The sequence below is a fragment of the Podospora anserina genome, chromosome 4 (assembly GCF_000226545.1).
Source record: "Podospora anserina S mat+ genomic DNA chromosome 4, supercontig 2".
NCBI classification, from domain to species: Eukaryota; Fungi; Ascomycota; class Sordariomycetes; order Sordariales; family Podosporaceae; genus Podospora; species Podospora anserina.
In genome coordinates, this window is record NW_001914835.1 from 280,277 (window position 1) to 295,637 (window position 15,361).

The 15,361-nt window shown below is 53.9% G+C and overlaps 4 protein-coding genes across 4 annotated transcripts; 2 read left to right on the forward strand and 2 right to left on the reverse strand.

The window, feature by feature from the left end:
• Positions 1-2,365: 2,365 nt before the first annotated feature.
• On the reverse strand, positions 2,366-4,078 carry PODANS_4_2840 (uncharacterized protein; the record flags this gene model as incomplete). The annotated part of the gene is made up of 3 exons (XM_001903902.1): positions 2,366-3,055; positions 3,110-3,249; positions 3,304-4,078. 3 exons carry the CDS (start codon positions 4,076-4,078, stop codon positions 2,366-2,368), a joined length of 1,605 nt encoding a protein of 534 aa, XP_001903937.1.
• A 1,040-nt stretch (positions 4,079-5,118) lies between these two features.
• PODANS_4_2850 (uncharacterized protein) lies at positions 5,119-5,847 on the forward strand (the record flags this gene model as incomplete). The annotated part of the gene is made up of 1 exon (XM_001903903.1): positions 5,119-5,847. One exon carries the CDS (start codon positions 5,119-5,121, stop codon positions 5,845-5,847), a length of 729 nt encoding a protein of 242 aa, XP_001903938.1.
• Positions 5,848-6,299: 452 nt separating this feature from the next.
• PODANS_4_2860 (uncharacterized protein) lies at positions 6,300-11,066 on the reverse strand (the record flags this gene model as incomplete). The annotated part of the gene is made up of 1 exon (XM_001903904.1): positions 6,300-11,066. The coding sequence occupies one exon, from the start codon at positions 11,064-11,066 to the stop codon at positions 6,300-6,302; it is 4,767 nt and encodes a 1,588-aa protein (XP_001903939.1).
• A 1,888-nt stretch (positions 11,067-12,954) lies between these two features.
• Positions 12,955-14,470, forward strand: PODANS_4_2870 (uncharacterized protein; the record flags this gene model as incomplete). Its single annotated transcript, XM_001903905.1, has 3 exons — positions 12,955-13,003; positions 13,074-14,182; positions 14,237-14,470. 3 exons carry the CDS (start codon positions 12,955-12,957, stop codon positions 14,468-14,470), a joined length of 1,392 nt encoding a protein of 463 aa, XP_001903940.1.
• Positions 14,471-15,361: the final 891 nt, after the last annotated feature.

Genomic DNA, 15,361 nt, shown 5'->3' on the forward strand with positions numbered 1-15,361 from the left:
TTGACGTCTAGGGTCTTGCTGCGGTCGACTTCTCGCTCTTTCTCGTCGTAGGTCTTGTCTGCGCTTCTTGATCTTGTGCGTGGTGGTGTTCCAAACTCTTCGTGCCGTTGGCCGTCTTGGTCAACCCGTCATTTGCTTCTTGATCTTCTCTGCTGTGGCATTCCGGGTTCTCCAGGTGGTGGCCTCGCCGGTTGGTTCCGGCGTGCATGTTGGTTTTGCTCTCCTGCCCACCCTCTCATCCATTAATGCCAACACTGACACCACTACCTCTTCAAACAGCAAACTGTATGCCCTCAACATTATCTAACGCCCCGTCAACGAACCAACCACAGACACCCCAGGCGACACCTACCACTCCGCCATCCTTCCCCCAAGACCCGTACGTCTCGCAGCTTGCACCGGAACAGGGGCCATCAGCGGCGCTGTGTTGTAGCCGATCTTAGCTCCCGACTCTGAGAACGATAGGTCGTTATAGCGAACCAGGGGGTCAAGATGTCGTGGTATTAAAACAGGGCGTTCCGAAAAGTCGGATGTGGCAACCCCAGGAACATATGGCGAAGAAGGAGTATGAGAGAGTAAGGGAGGGAAGTCCTGCGCAGCTTACGGAGGTATTCTCTGCCTCGTCCGCTTCTGCGCGTTGTTCCATTCTTTGGATGTGGGCTTTTCTTTTGGCTTCCTCTGCGGCGAGGAAATTGTCGGGGGATTGTGGCTTTTCTGGCTGGGGAGGGGGGCTGGCTTTGCTGGATAGGTAGGTTGGGGTTGGGGTTGGGGGTTGGAGTTTTGTAGTCGTGGATCGCTTCCTCCTCGTATTCCTCTTCTTGTTGCCAACGCTGTTCTTCCAGGACACGGTGCTTGGACCTTCATCGATGGTGATTGTCAACATGGCTTCGTGATGATGCCGGTCTGCTCGGGCTGGTAATAACCCGACCAAATTGAACGCCTCGTTTCGTAGCACCCCTTTTTTCTGCCTGCTGCTCTCGCCGAACTTCTTCTTCTCGCCCTTTCTCTCGTCATAGCTCTCGCGCTTCATCCTCCCGAAGTTCCCTCTCTCTGTCTTGTCGTTCCCGTTTCTCCCTTTCCCGCCTCCGAGATCTTGCCTCTTGTTGTTTTCGGTCCTCTCCTTCAAATCGTGACAATTCCGCTTCATGCCCAAGCCTTTCTTCCTCCCGTAGTTGACCATCCTTCTCTTTCCACTGTTTATATCCCTCCTCCTCCCGCCGCCGAAGTTCCTCCATCTTTCTAGCATCTCCGAGCAATATACCCCTCTAATTCTGCATCTCCTGACTCGGTGGTCCTGACGCGCTCGTGGTCATCTCTATATCTCATATCAGGTGGTCCCCAGGCCCGTCGCACTCTCTCTTTTAGCTCTTCCAGCTCGCGCTTGTTGCGTGGCGTGCACCACTCTCCGCTGTTTGGTGGCGGAAGTTGGCAGGAGTGTCCTCGTGGGTTGACAAAGAATGAAACTTTACCAAACATTTTGTAGGCACTAGCGAGAACGGCTTCTTGCTCTTGGATACATGTTGCTCGGGTGACAAAACGGGCGACGAGATGGATTATGTTGTAGTAGAGAGGTTGATATGCCCGCCGTAAAGGTCAATGAAGAATGGGAATGTTGGTGTGCTTGATAGGATGTTTCCCGAATGTTGTCTTCATAGTTGAGCGTTCGTCCATGAGGAGACACGTTCAGTTTCCAAAGGCACAAAAGGGCAGGGAGCACGGGATATATATGCTTGCAAGTCGCCATGGTATTAGATTGTGCCTTCAGGCCAGGTGAGCAAAAACCGCTCTACCAAGGTGCTTCGAGAGGTCAAGTGGCTCAACTGGGTGACAAATTCGAGTCTCAGATTTGCATCATTGACGAGAATGGGTTGGAAGAAAGAAAGCTCAGTTCTTGCATCTCAACATTAATGATACGGTATACTCATAGCACACACAAGAGGCAAAGTGAAAACACAACTTACCTGAGATGCAGGATGTGAACTGACACGCCTGTTCATCAAAGTACTAGGGATATATACCTTTTGATGTGGCTCCCCAGTTGTGGCATTGAACTGATTCATATATCTACCTCACATGGACAGACACAGTATTATCTATACATTTGCATGATTTGTCCCGCTACATGCCCAAGGCCTATCTTACTCCCCCCCTTTTCTTCTTAGCACTCCTTTCATTTAGGCCCGTTGCCTCAAATTTGCACACTCATTGCTCCATATGCTACTCCTTGATCATTCCCTAATCGCCAAAACAGCAATGCATAGCCGCTCAGAAACTCGAGCAACCCTGAGAAGGAGAAACACAACGCAAGTAACTCCACTCTTCCATCCCACATCCGCTATCCTACAACTCCCCAAGTGAAAACCCCTTAGTCAATCTCAATATCGATACCGAGATCCAGCGCCCCAATGATATCATCATCCATCAACGGCGCATGCACCAGCGGCAACCCGTTCTTGGCCGTAGCCCGCTGCTGCTCCTGCAACTTGGCAATGTGAGGCAAGAGACCCCCGTTGCTGTTACCATTGGCAGCAGGTGTGTTGCTGCCGCTCTCCTTTTGAGAATCGCCCTCCTGGCTAGCCTTATCCGCCGCGGCGACGTTCTTCTTGGGGATGATGGTACGGGATCTCTCCTTGATCTGGGCCTTGCGCACCTCCTCGGCATTGCGGCGACGGTTCTCGGCGTTCAAAAGAGCAAGCTTCTCCTGCTGGGTCAAACCCTTGCCCTCGGGCCTCTTCTTGTCAGCGGAAGTGAGCGACGTTCTAAATGCTAGCTTCGGCGTGCTGAGGTCCTCGAGCTTCTTCTGGAGGCTGTCAACAGCGTCTTCATCACCGCGAGCACGGGCGGCCTCGAGCTGGCGGGTGAGGTTGTCACGCTCAGTGCTGCTGAACTTCTGCATGAGGCTGTTTTGACGCTTGAGCTTCTCGGCAATCTCCTGCTCAGTCCACTTGTGACGGACGAGGCCGTTAATGTCGCTAATCTTGTTGACCAGCTGGGTCTTAGTGGGTACGGAGATGCCCGCCTGCAGGCAAACTTGCTTGTAGCGATTCCACTCGCTCTGAATTGACGGTTAACACTCTCGAACCGCAAACATAATCAGGAAAATACATACCTCGGTGAAGTTTCGGTCTGAGCAGCTGATGAATGGCCACTCTCTTACAGCATCTCCATGGGCAACCTTAACATACAAATCGACGACCATCTGATGCCCAGAGCTGTCAGGCATCGCATAAGGTCTACCGGTGTTGAACCCTGAGTATGGTCAGTCAGACTGTCAGAATACCCTGCGTGGGCGATGTGACATACCCTTAATGATAGCCATACGGTAGACATCTTGGCGAGTAGTCTGATCAGGACCAATATTGATGCGCACAAAGCACCCTGTGATGGCCCGCTCGAAGCCAGGGTAAAAACAAACCTCGGCGAAGCGGCTGCGGCCAACACGGACACGCTCAACATCGCGAAGATCAGCCGGCAGGATCTCCTTCTCGGGCGTTCTAGACTTTTGTCGAGAGCTTCTGCGCCAGTCGCCCGCGTCGCTATCACGGTCGTCGTGGCTGCGGCTTCGGTCTCTGTAGGAAGGAGAGCGTTGCTTGCGGCGATCCATGTCCCGCTCTCTCTGCTCTCTGCGGCTGGTGCGTTCCTCGCGAGCACGACGCAACGTATCCATCTTCTCGCTAATCTCGCCAGCCTTGGTGCGGGCACGGGATGGCTTCCGCAGCTCATCTTCGAGGTCGGCGGCGCTCGCCTTGCGCTTCTTGCTGTCCTTCTCCTGGTTGACCTTGAGCTGTCGCAGCATCCTATTCTGTCGAATTCGCTCATTCTCCTCTCTTCGTTCAGCAAGAATCTGTTCTCTCTCGATCTCACGCATGCCCATGATGCGGGCCTTCTCCTCTTGACTCTTGAACAGACCCTCAACGGGGTACTGGATGGCATCGTCATCTCCACCGCGAGCTTGGGTCGGGGCCGCGTCGGAGTCGGAGTCGGAATCGTCCATGGAAGCTGAGCCTTGTGAGCCTGGAGAGGCGGGAGGCGAGCTGCGCGGGGCCATTCTGGTTAGTATTCGTCTGGTGAGCGCCATTGTGGACGATGCTTGGGTGATGGTGAGATTTGTGGTGAGAAAGTAAAGCCGAAGAGTGAAAGTGTGAGCAACAGAAGCCTGGGGAGGTTCTGCAAAATAAATTAAAAGTGGGAAAGTAGCAGAGCGGTAGATGGTAAAACAGGTGAGGGAGGGGAAGGTGGAGGGGGAGGGAAGGTAAGCTGGCAGTGTTGCGACCTGAACTTGGAGGTCGCAAGAGTCGCAAGAGTCGCTCAAGCGACTTTCCAACCCCCTCGAACGTGGGCGACCACTTGGAAGCCCCTTGGAGTCGCAGGTCGCTATCCATACACAACAACACACTAGGGGACAACTCACGCCTCTCCTTCATCCTCCGACTCGTCATCGCTCCTACTACGTCTTCTCGTCTTCTTTGCAGGCGTCCTCTTCACAGCTACACCTCTGGTAGTCGCATCAGTCTTCTTGGAAGATGCAGGGGCTGGTGATGTCGTGCGCGACCTGTCGCCACGGCTTTTGTTTCTGGGCTCATCGTCTTCGGAGTCGGAGTACTCATCTCCTCCGGCAAGCGCAAGGAGCTCATCATCAAGCGACTCGGCGTCAGACATTGTAATTCCTTTCTCTCGAGGATATATCTATCGATCGTTTGGCGGTCGGACTCGACGACGCGATGGGAAGACGCGGTTCGGGAACGAGTGTCAGTTTACGCGAACGTTATCAGTCGCCAGATGGTTCTCGGTGGTGTTCGTGACGGCCGAAGGATGTGACAGTAACAGCAATGAATGCGCAAACAATCGGGGGGCGCAAAGTTGGCTCTTCTGCGACAGGAATTATTCGAGGTTTACTTTTAATCTGTCGAGTGACGTTCCAAAGCCTCCCCCAAAAGTCACAGCAGTTGTCAATTGGTCCCGTCGGCTTGGCAGGCAACTGGCAGGGATTGCTCGAGCCGCAGCCGGGAAAGGCTTGGCAACAGTGGGTCCCAAAGCATCATCAGTCTCCCACTTTCATCGAAGCTTCCCCTTGGCCCAGTCGTCGAGGTTCACAAGCAACAAACACCACACTTCACCATGGCCTCTCCCAGACGCCTCCTCCGAACAGCCCGCCAACTCACCTCAATCAAAACCCCCTTACTCACCTCCCAATTCCCCCGCCATGTCTCAACCACACCCTCCCCACCATCACCATCACCACCATCACCACCCCTACCACCCAAAAACCTCAAACCCCTGACAGAATCTCAGCGGGAAATGCTCTCCTCCTTCCTCCGCGTCAACCAAGCCGGCGAGCTAGCCGCCACCCTCATCTACACAGCCCAAACGCCCCCCATCCTCGCCCGCGAGCCCCACCTCCGCCCCCTGATGAAGCACATGTACGACCAAGAAGCCGACCACCTCCGCGTCTTCAACTCCCTCATCGCCAAACACCGCGTCCGCCCAACAGCCCTCTACCCCCTCTGGTCCGTCCTCGCGACCGGACTAGGCTGGTCCACCGCCGTCATGGGCAAAGAAGCCGCCATGGCCTGCACCGAAGCCGTCGAGACTGAAATCGGGGGCCATTACAACGCGCAGATTCGGGAGCTCCTCAAGATGGTCAGCGAGTGGGAGGCGGAGGGGTATGATGTCGGCGAGGAATTCACCGAGTTGATCAGCACGCTGAGGAGGATACGGGACGAGGAGCTGGAGCATTTGGACCACGCGGTCGAGCATGACGCGCAAAAGGCGGAGCCGCACTGGCTCCTGACCGGAGTCATCAGAGCGGGGTGTAGGGGGGCTATCTGGGTTAGTGAACGGGTGTAAGAGTGTACCATATGTGTGACGGGTTGAATCTGTATATCTTGTACGAGTAGAACAACTGGGAAGGGAGAGAAGACCAGCTTCAGCAGCAGAAAACATCTTGTACATTAAAAAAGTTGGCTATCAAAATTGGGTTTGGCAACACCCAAAAAAACAAAATAAGAAAAGAAACAGTAAAAGAAGTTTTAAAAAAAAGGTAATAAGAATCAAGAAAGAATGCCCCAATGCACAAACCCCTATACATGTTCCACCAGGCGCCTGCCTCACCCCCCAACGCCAACGCAATGATGCCACACTCCTCCAGGGGGAATCTTCACCATCATAAACACCTCCTTATGATCCCTTCTAACGCTGGACTCCAACAGACCAGCTCTTTCAGCAATATAAACACTCAGTTACTAGAAAAATGGTTAGTCAAAGTAATGATGGGATAAGAGGCAACATAATCCAACTTACTAGATAGCCAACGGAGCCACCTGGTCCACCTGGAACAGCCAGTTGCCATTCGTCTCCTCCACCACAAGCCAATCATACGGGAACTGCACCAAAGCACCTTGCGTCATGTTAAGCAGCTCCTCAGCATCGGCGCGGTTGAGCATATCATCAGTCGGACTGAAGCCCTTCCGGCTACCCCTGGTGGTAGTCCGCCGCCTGGGGCGTCGTTGAGACCCAACTGGCTTCACACTATTGCCGTTGGCATCAGTATTGGCAGCTGACGCAGTGCTGTCGCCCGTCTTGGGGGGCTTCTCCTGGTTGGAAAAGGTAGCCCTCCGCTCCCTTGGTTTGACAACATCAAGCTTCTCCGTCTGGGGCAAGTGATCGTGACTTGAATTGGTCGGATGATTACCCGTGTCCAAGGGGTCGACAGACTTCTCTGGGTCGGGGTTCATATCACCCCACGAGTTGTCTTGCCCATAGTCATTTTCTTGCATGCCGCGCTTTTCATCAAGAACGGCATCCTTGTTTGGCTCGTTGTGACTGAGAGCGTCCCTGACAGCATTGCCCAAGGGACTTGCCAGTTTCTCAGCCGCCGCGTGACTGGCAGTAGCAGGACCGGGCGCGCCGATACCAGCTCCACCACCTCCAGCCTGGGCTGCCGCGTGGCTCATGGGAGGCTTCTCGCTCTCTTCGTCGGAGCGGTGAAAGTCCATGCTCTCCTTGAAGCGTTGGTTGTAAGCGTCGAACTCCTTGTACTCAGCCCAGTTGGTTGCTTCCGAGTCTGGCATGCAGCGGAACACGCGTCGGTAAATCCTGGTGTTGTTCTCAGCCACTCTCGACCAGACTTCATCGTAGAAGGCTGGGTTGAGAGGATCGCGCATACAATCCTTGTGGACATCGGCCAGCTTGATATCAATAGGAAGGGTGTGGGCGGGCCCGAAGCTCAACCTTCCGCCAGCGTCAGTGTGAACGGGCGGGCCGCCAATGTCGGTATCGTCCACCATGGGCAGTGTTGGCAACTGGTTTGCCCGTGGCAGTCCAAGTTGCTCCGTGGTCCGCCTGTCAAATGGTGGCATGGGAGGAATACCGTCGTTGTCAACACCTCCTTCGTCACGAGAGGTGGCGGCCGAGGGGCGCCGGAGCTGATGAGCTTGCTTGGGACTGTCAATCGTTCCCCTTCCGCCAGACAAAACATCATGAACCAACACTTCTCTATCATTGACAATAACAGAATCACGCCCCTGACGAAGACCTTCCTCCTGAGCGGCCTTCCAATGATCAGCACCGAGACCTTCCACTTCCACCTTGTGCTTGTCAGCCTGTGGAATGTCAATTCGTAGACCGTCGGCAGAGCCCTTGCCCTTGGAGACCCTGGAGGAAGACCGGCCTCTGCCCACCGGCTTCTCCGGATCTGTATCCTGGTGATCACTGGCGTTCTTCCGAGATGGGATATTGAGCGGCTCTGGGCGAGCCGAACTACGGCGTCTTGAGCTCTCGGCCACAGGAGACAGTCCATCGGACTCGTCGCTGTAGATGCGGTCCATCTCGGCCTCGAAAGCCTCTGCTTGGTCGAGATCGGCCTGTCTCTCCTCCTCCAAAATCTCGTCAACATCCAAGCCCAAATGCTCTCTCATCAACCGAAGACGCAGCGTGTGGGCGAATCTCCCGACCTGATAAGGGCGTCCGGCCATCGTGGACCAAATCATGTCGGTGTCGCGGACGATGGCGGCAGCCTCGGAATCGCGGTTGCCCAACATGGAGCGCTCATTGATGTTGGCCGATCCGATCAAAGCCACCCGGTCATCAACGATGATGCACTTGGCATGGATATACAACATCTCGGTTGTGAGCATGCCGTTGGACATCTTGCCCCACTGCCGGAGACAAAAGAACTGAATGTAGTCCTCAGGGTCAATGCCGGCAGCCTTGAGGCGCCCAAAGATCGAGTGCTCTCCACGACAGATACTGCGGTATTGGCACTGCAGAATGAGACGAACGCTGGTGCCATCTTGTTCGTTCACCTCGTTCTGGAAGCCAGGCATCAGGGGGATCAGGATAACCGCTCGCCAGTCCTCGTCGTTTTCGTGAGCACGAATGATGCGGCGAACCAGGGCATCGCCGATACCGTTGACCATCTTGCTATTGAGGGTCTCGGTGCTGGTGATGAAGAACTGATTCTCCATATACACGAAATGGTCCGAGTCTTCGATCATCTTGATATAAGCCAAGTGGATGCTTTGTTCCGTGTCTTCAATGCCTAGAGACCAGGTGGATGCCGAGCGAAGGATTTGCACCTCACAAGTGCCATTCAAGCCAACTGCCTCAAGCTCCTCTGGGTTGCAATCCGGCGGAGGCAGCAGGAACGGCGTAGGTCTGGTGGGCTTGCGTCCGCGACGGACGTAGTTCCACCTCTGAACAAAGTGACGAGTGAGATCGCGAGCTGGCTGGCCTACTACCTGCATGGCAATATCGTGCCATGGCATGCGTGGGATTCTGGAGCGATCATACATCTCCTCGTAAGGCTCGTTGAGGCGGAAGAAGTCGCGAACACGGGGGTTAGAATAGTCCTTTCCGGGGAAGAGTTGAACGTGCTCGGCATCCCTGGGCTGTCCCTCTTGAGGCTCGAAACCAGTAGGTTTGTCGTCCACCACAGGATGTTGCGGGCAATCCCAACGACCAAAGCAGAGATCGATGCCACCGACAAAGGCGATATCATGATCGACAATAACGATCTTTTCGTGATGAGCAAAGAAGAACTGGTTCTTCTTAAACTGATGTGGCGAGCGCTGGACAAAAATGTTCGGGTGCAAGTTAAGCAAGGAAAATTTGGTATACTCGGAATCAATAGGGATAGCGGCTTCCACATTGCGGTAGACAATCACAAAGACCTTGACACCTTCGGCAGCCTTTCGCTGCAGCAGACGATCAAGTCGCCACTTTTGGCTGATACAAGCGGGACGTCTCATGTACAACTCGGGACTCAGCCACCAGTCGTGAATGTAGATGACATCCTTTGCCATGCTGATGGCACGCGAGACGTTCCACATATAGTCTCGGCCGTCCACAAGCCACTGGGCATAGGCCCCAGTGCGAACAGGGGCAAAACTGCCAAACCGATTGTGCAAGTGCCATGGCGTGTTCTTCAGCATCTCCACGATGGACTCCTCGAATTGCTGAATGAGGTGCTGATTCGGGGAGAACAACTTGACCTTTCGCTCCGAGGTAAGGATCTTGAGAGTATGGTGCTTGGCCACAGGGCGGGGAGCCGTCAAGTCGAGATTTTCAACATCATCCTCTCTATCCTTGTCCTTGCCGGTAAGCTCCTTGCCCTTGGTGTTCTTCGATATGAGCTTGAACTTGGGATCAACGAGGTAGACGTCGTAGATATTCATGTTCTCCGGGGACTCAACGCAGACGATATAACTTTGACGCACAAGGAACCATTTCCGACTGTGTCTAGCAATCACCTTTCCTGGCGTCAAAACCCGTCGAAAGTCGAGTCCCTTGGAGGACTGAATGTGCAGGTAGCATTCTTTCCCGTGATAGCTGCCTTCTGCAGCAAGGCGCACACCAAGGGCAGAGAGTTCGAGGAAGCGGCAGAGACGGTTGCTATCCGCGCGGAACATGAGCCAGCGAATCATGTCTTGAAGATACTTTTCCAGCGTCCTCTGTTGCCGCTCAACGTAGCGTCTCTTGGCCACACTGGGGTCCAAAGCACTGGCACCAAGATCGGCCATGGATCCGAGCGCTGAGGTCTTTCGTCGAGCACCCAGGTACGACATGCGTGAGCGCTTTTTCCGAATCGGGGCGTCGATATCGGTCCCTTCCTGAACAGTAGCTTCGCCTGCTGTTAGCTCCCCGGCCGTCTCTTCAGCCCTATCGTTGTTATTAACAAGCGGGTTGGGCGTAAGCTGGCTGTTCGGAGCATCCTCCTCGTCAGACTCATCCAAGCCTCTCACTCCACGAAGGTAGGGAAAGGCAGACAAAGGAAAGCTGGGCTGTTTTGGTCTCGCCCCTTGATGAATGGAAGGCAACTTCTCGTTCCCTAGCGTCAACTTATACTTCCAATGAAGGTTGAGAATGTCCTTGATGGTGCGGTGGATGATCCACTTCATCTGACTTGGACCACTGCCGTACTCGAGCTCGATTTCAAAGAGCCAATGTCTCTCACTGTCCTTCTCTTGGCTTGGCGTACTACTCTTGACTTTAAGCCTCAACTGCTCGAGCAGCACGGGGATCCTCTTGTTACCATGCTCGTCCCGCTGTATCATGCTTGCCAGCATCAAGACAGCGGGGGTAACCGCCCGTAGTTCGGCCATGAGCTCTGCTGATTTGGCGAAGTCAAACTGCTCGTCTGGCTTTTTGCGCAGCAGCTTCAAGGCACCTTTAACTTGTTTCCATTTTTGTGCACTGAACGTACTGGCTCGTTCGGTTCCGAAAAAGGGCCTTCTGGGGCTGATGGCATCCCCATCACTGACACCACCACCGCCACCGCCGAGGGCCGAAAATCTTCTGAAATGATGGCCAACCCTCGAACCTCCTGGGCTTTCGGCTTCTTCCCCGTCATCATGACCACCTCTTGAAGACCATGGCGTAACTCTTCTGGGGGCCCGTGCATTAGTCAGGCGGTCACGACCTTCACCCTCGGATACAACGCCATGGTCGTCTACGCCTCCCAACGTTGCACGTCGCAAAAGCCCTCCAAACCTCCCGTATCCAGCGGCGGCAGTATCCTGGCTCCCCACACCAACTTGAGGCGTGTTGGGCGTCGAATATGAGTCCATTCTGGGTCTCCGGATCCGTCTCTTCTTTCGTTGTTTACCCTTCGCAGCTCCGCCAACCGTCTCATCGGCAGTTTCCTCGGCATCTGCATCAACATCACTACCTTCGTCTGCCGCGCGAGGTATTCTTGGTGGGTTACGGAGTGCTGTTGGCGAACTTGCGGTGGATGGGAGTTCCGAAGGACCGGCACCAGGTGTCCTCGGGGTATGCGATCCGCCAGTGCCTTTCAAGTCCTTGAGTATGGCAATGAAACCCGAGCCACGGAGCTTTCCAAAGGCTTCGCGGGTGTCCCAAGAACCCTGCCTCGAGTGTGCTGTTATTTGGTCTGGCGCGAAGTCATCCTGGGTGAATTGTACGCTTCTTCGGTTTGAATTCGGCAAAGTGAACTCGGATGTGTCCAGTAGGTCGGATGGGCCTGAGGCAGCGGATCTAGGGGGGTTCTCAATATTGAGAGCGGACGGTATGGGCCCATTGCCATATCCAGCCGCAGGGGAGATTGTCGGTCATGGGCAACCCCCCCATTCAAGTAATCTGTAGGCTCGTTCTCGGCAATGCTCTGCCCGCGTAGAGAATTCGGTCTCGTCGCCGGGCGGGTAGCAAAATCGACATGGTCGGACAGCAATGGTGATGAGTGAGTGTGGAGGAGTTTGGCTTGGGGGATGGTGGGCAATTCGTCGAGCGTGCCGGAGGAGAGGGTCGTCTTTGCTTCCTTTCGAGGCGTGCCCGAAGCTCAAGCCGGGGGTTATCCGTCATGCTTCTTTTTCAAGTTGTAGTCTTTTCTGTGGCAAGAAGACAAGCCGGCGGTTCGTGAAGATGATGGGGGCCTCAATAGCGAAACATGGGTTGGCGGGTTGTTCGCAACGTCTCGGATTCGCGCGGCACGGATTGTTCGAGGGGAACGTGGGCGTAGGGGATGACTTCTTCGCTAGATTAGAGATGGTGTGTCGGTACAGCGGCGCGTGGTGCGCGTCAGTGGCATGCGTCTTGATGCAGGTTGTGGAACTGGAGTGGAAGGTTCAACGTTTCCTGATTCAAGGAACCTGGAAGCTAGAAACCAAGAAAGCAACTAAAATGGCCTACTCCTACACTAGTGTTGGCTGGCTAGTAACAGGAGGACGGTAGGACGGCAGGAAGCAGGATGCGATCGATGTGCAGTTTTCAATAGAATAAGGTAAAGATGGGGATGCAACCAAACTTTCAAGTTGCCAGCCAACACCTTCACTTCTTCACCAGGAACATGGCATTCCCACAGCCGCGGGATGGACGTGATGGCACCTGACGTTGGGTGCATCGACAGGGGTGTAACAGCGGGAAATAACCTACAATTTACTGACCCCTTCCATCGGGCCTCACGCCTCTGGGCTGCCCCATGTTTCATCATTTCCAGCAACATCATCCAAATCTCGACAGCCTGGAACTCAAGTGCTGGTTGGGATGGCCTGGCACGCAAAATTGGCCCAATTACGGCCGGGTAAGGTATTCATGCAGCTGCAGCATTTTCCAGTTCAGATGGCAGCTCCCACTTGCTGAGGTCAGTTAGATCATAGGTCCTACGGAGATACAAGGTATCTCTGGTGTATCTAGTCATAGTCATGGAAAACAACATAATGTCACCAAAGCTGTAAAAAAAAATAGGGACATGAAATTGACATACGTAGCACCTTTGCTTGAAGATGTCGCTGAAGAAACAAAGTGGTACCGAAGCTGCGGCTGACAACCCCGGAGCCTCAAAGCCTGGGCCAGTGTGCGCTAGCAAGGGTGCCCCTCCACGACATCCAAGAGGCGGGGTCTCAATTCGCGTCTCAAACGGCTTCAGACGCGTCGGAGCTCCAGAAATCGACATCATCGTTGTATCTTCCCATTAAACATTATCCCGCCGATGCCACCACCATGCCAAGAGAAATAATCACCATTCAGGCAGGCCAGTGCGGCAACAGCAGTCAGTATTTCCATTCTTTATGCCATATCCTGTTCATGTCGTCCCTAGACTAACAGTCCATCTACCACAGTTGGCAGTCAGTTTTGGCAGCAGCTATGCCAGGAGCACGGCATCAGTCAGGACGGCAACCTCGAGGACTTTGCAACCGAGGGCGGCGATCGAAAAGATGTCTTTTATTACCAGAGTGACGATACCCGGTACATCCCAAGAGCTATCCTAATCGATCTGGAGCCACGAGTTATCCACGGCATCCAAACAGGCCCATACAGAAACATATACAACCCTGAGAACTTTTACGTGGGCAAGAATGGTGTAGGGGCCGGAAACAACTGGGGCGATGGGTACCAGACGGGAGAGTTAGTGCACGAGGAGATCATGGAGATGATCGACCGGGAAGCTGACGGCAGTGATTCTCTCGAGGGCTTCATGATGCTGCATTCGATCGCCGGAGGCACAGGCTCAGGCTTGGGTTCCTTCCTACTTGAAAGGTTAAACGACAGATTCCCCAAGAAGATCATCCAGACATACTCCGTATTTCCCGACACGACAAACTCCGGCGACGTGGTGGTACACCCATACAACAGCATGCTCACCATGAGACGCCTCACCCAAAATGCCGATTCAGTGGTTGTCCTCGACAACGGAGCTCTCTCCCACATCGCAGCAGACAGACTTCACATGCAAGAGCCCTCCTTCCAACAAACAAACCAGCTGGTATCGACCGTCATGTCGGCCAGCACCACCACCCTCCGCTACCCAGGTTACATGCACAATGACCTTGTCAGCATCCTCGCATCTCTCATCCCGACCCCACGTTGCCACTTCCTCATGACTTCTTACACACCCTTCACCGGTGATCAAGTCGAGCAGGCCAAGACAGTCCGCAAGACCACCGTTCTGGACGTCATGCGTCGTCTCTTGCAGCCCAAGAACCGCATGGTATCGACCGTGCCTGGCAAAAAGAGTTGCTACATTTCCATTTTGAACGTCATTCAAGGAGAAGTTGACCCGACAGACGTCCACAAGAGTTTGCTGCGTATCCGTGAACGTCGTCTTGCCACTTTCATTCCGTGGGGTCCCGCCAGTATTCAAGTGGCTCTGACCAAGAGAAGCCCGTACATCCCCATGGCACACCGTGTCAGCGGTCTAATGTTGGCCAATCACACGAGTATCGCAACTGTAGGTATTCTCCATATGTTGAAACAGATATCTCCGTATCTAACATTATCACAGCTTTTCAAAAGAATTTACCGCCAATATGATGGCATGAGAAAACGCAATGCCTTCTTGGAGGGCTACAAAAAGACGGCTCCCTTTGCTGACAACCTCAGCGAGTTCGATGAGGCTCGAGAGGTCGTCACAGATCTCATTGCCGAGTACGAGGCCGCCGAAGATGCCAACTATCTCAACCCCGATGTTGGCAACGAAAATCCCGCCTCGGCTGAAGTGGACAAGAGGATGGGTTAGTCGAGGTTCTTTTCACGAGGTGGCGGTTTCCCACAATGTATGAGTGATGGATGGATGGCTATGGTTGTGCAATTTTAGGCGCTCAGGGGTTCCATAGGGACAGGGAGCGAGCATGCATCTGTGTAAGTAACGCTCTTGTTCCTGTTTTGAGATGACTTGAATGAGAGCTACGGATGGAACAATACTATTACATATTCTCACATCTGAAAGACGTCGCCAAATGACCTTCCTGATGTCAGGTCATCATTGTTGCGCTACCTAACACCATGTCACGAGTGACCGTTCGTATGGCTGGCAGACTCTGCGAACGCGGACAATGAGGCCGACACTGAGTGTTTGGCTATTATAAATACCCTTCAGTTCTCGGCTTTTCCTACCAGTGGAATGGCAAGTCAACTCGACCAGCAAATACCAGCGGGCCATGAGTACTCGTCAAGTTGAGTACCGGGAGCACTGGTCCCACGGATATACCCCTTCTCATCACCCACCTCAATATACCCAATCCTATTCTTACGACGGCCGCCTTCCTTCGCGATTTCGCACTTACGCTTCCCATCCGCGTCCCGCCCATGGTTATCAATCACAGCTTGTACCCTCTGACTGCTGCACCATGCTTCTATCACCAAGCTGTGCTCTTATATCCCATTGGACCGCAGTATCCTTATTACCATTCGCCACCATACAGCCCGACCCCTTTATCTGCTTTCCACTCACCATCAACTAGCTACAACATCCCCTTTCCGCCGAGTTCGCTGTCTAGCTGTTATTCAGCATCGACAGAAAATTTCCGTCCACCCTTTTCGCCGAGTCCCCTTTCTGACTACCATTCTCACGGCCGACCCTCCCGGGCGGGGCTTACACAGCGGTTCCTGCAAGCACCGCAACCAAACC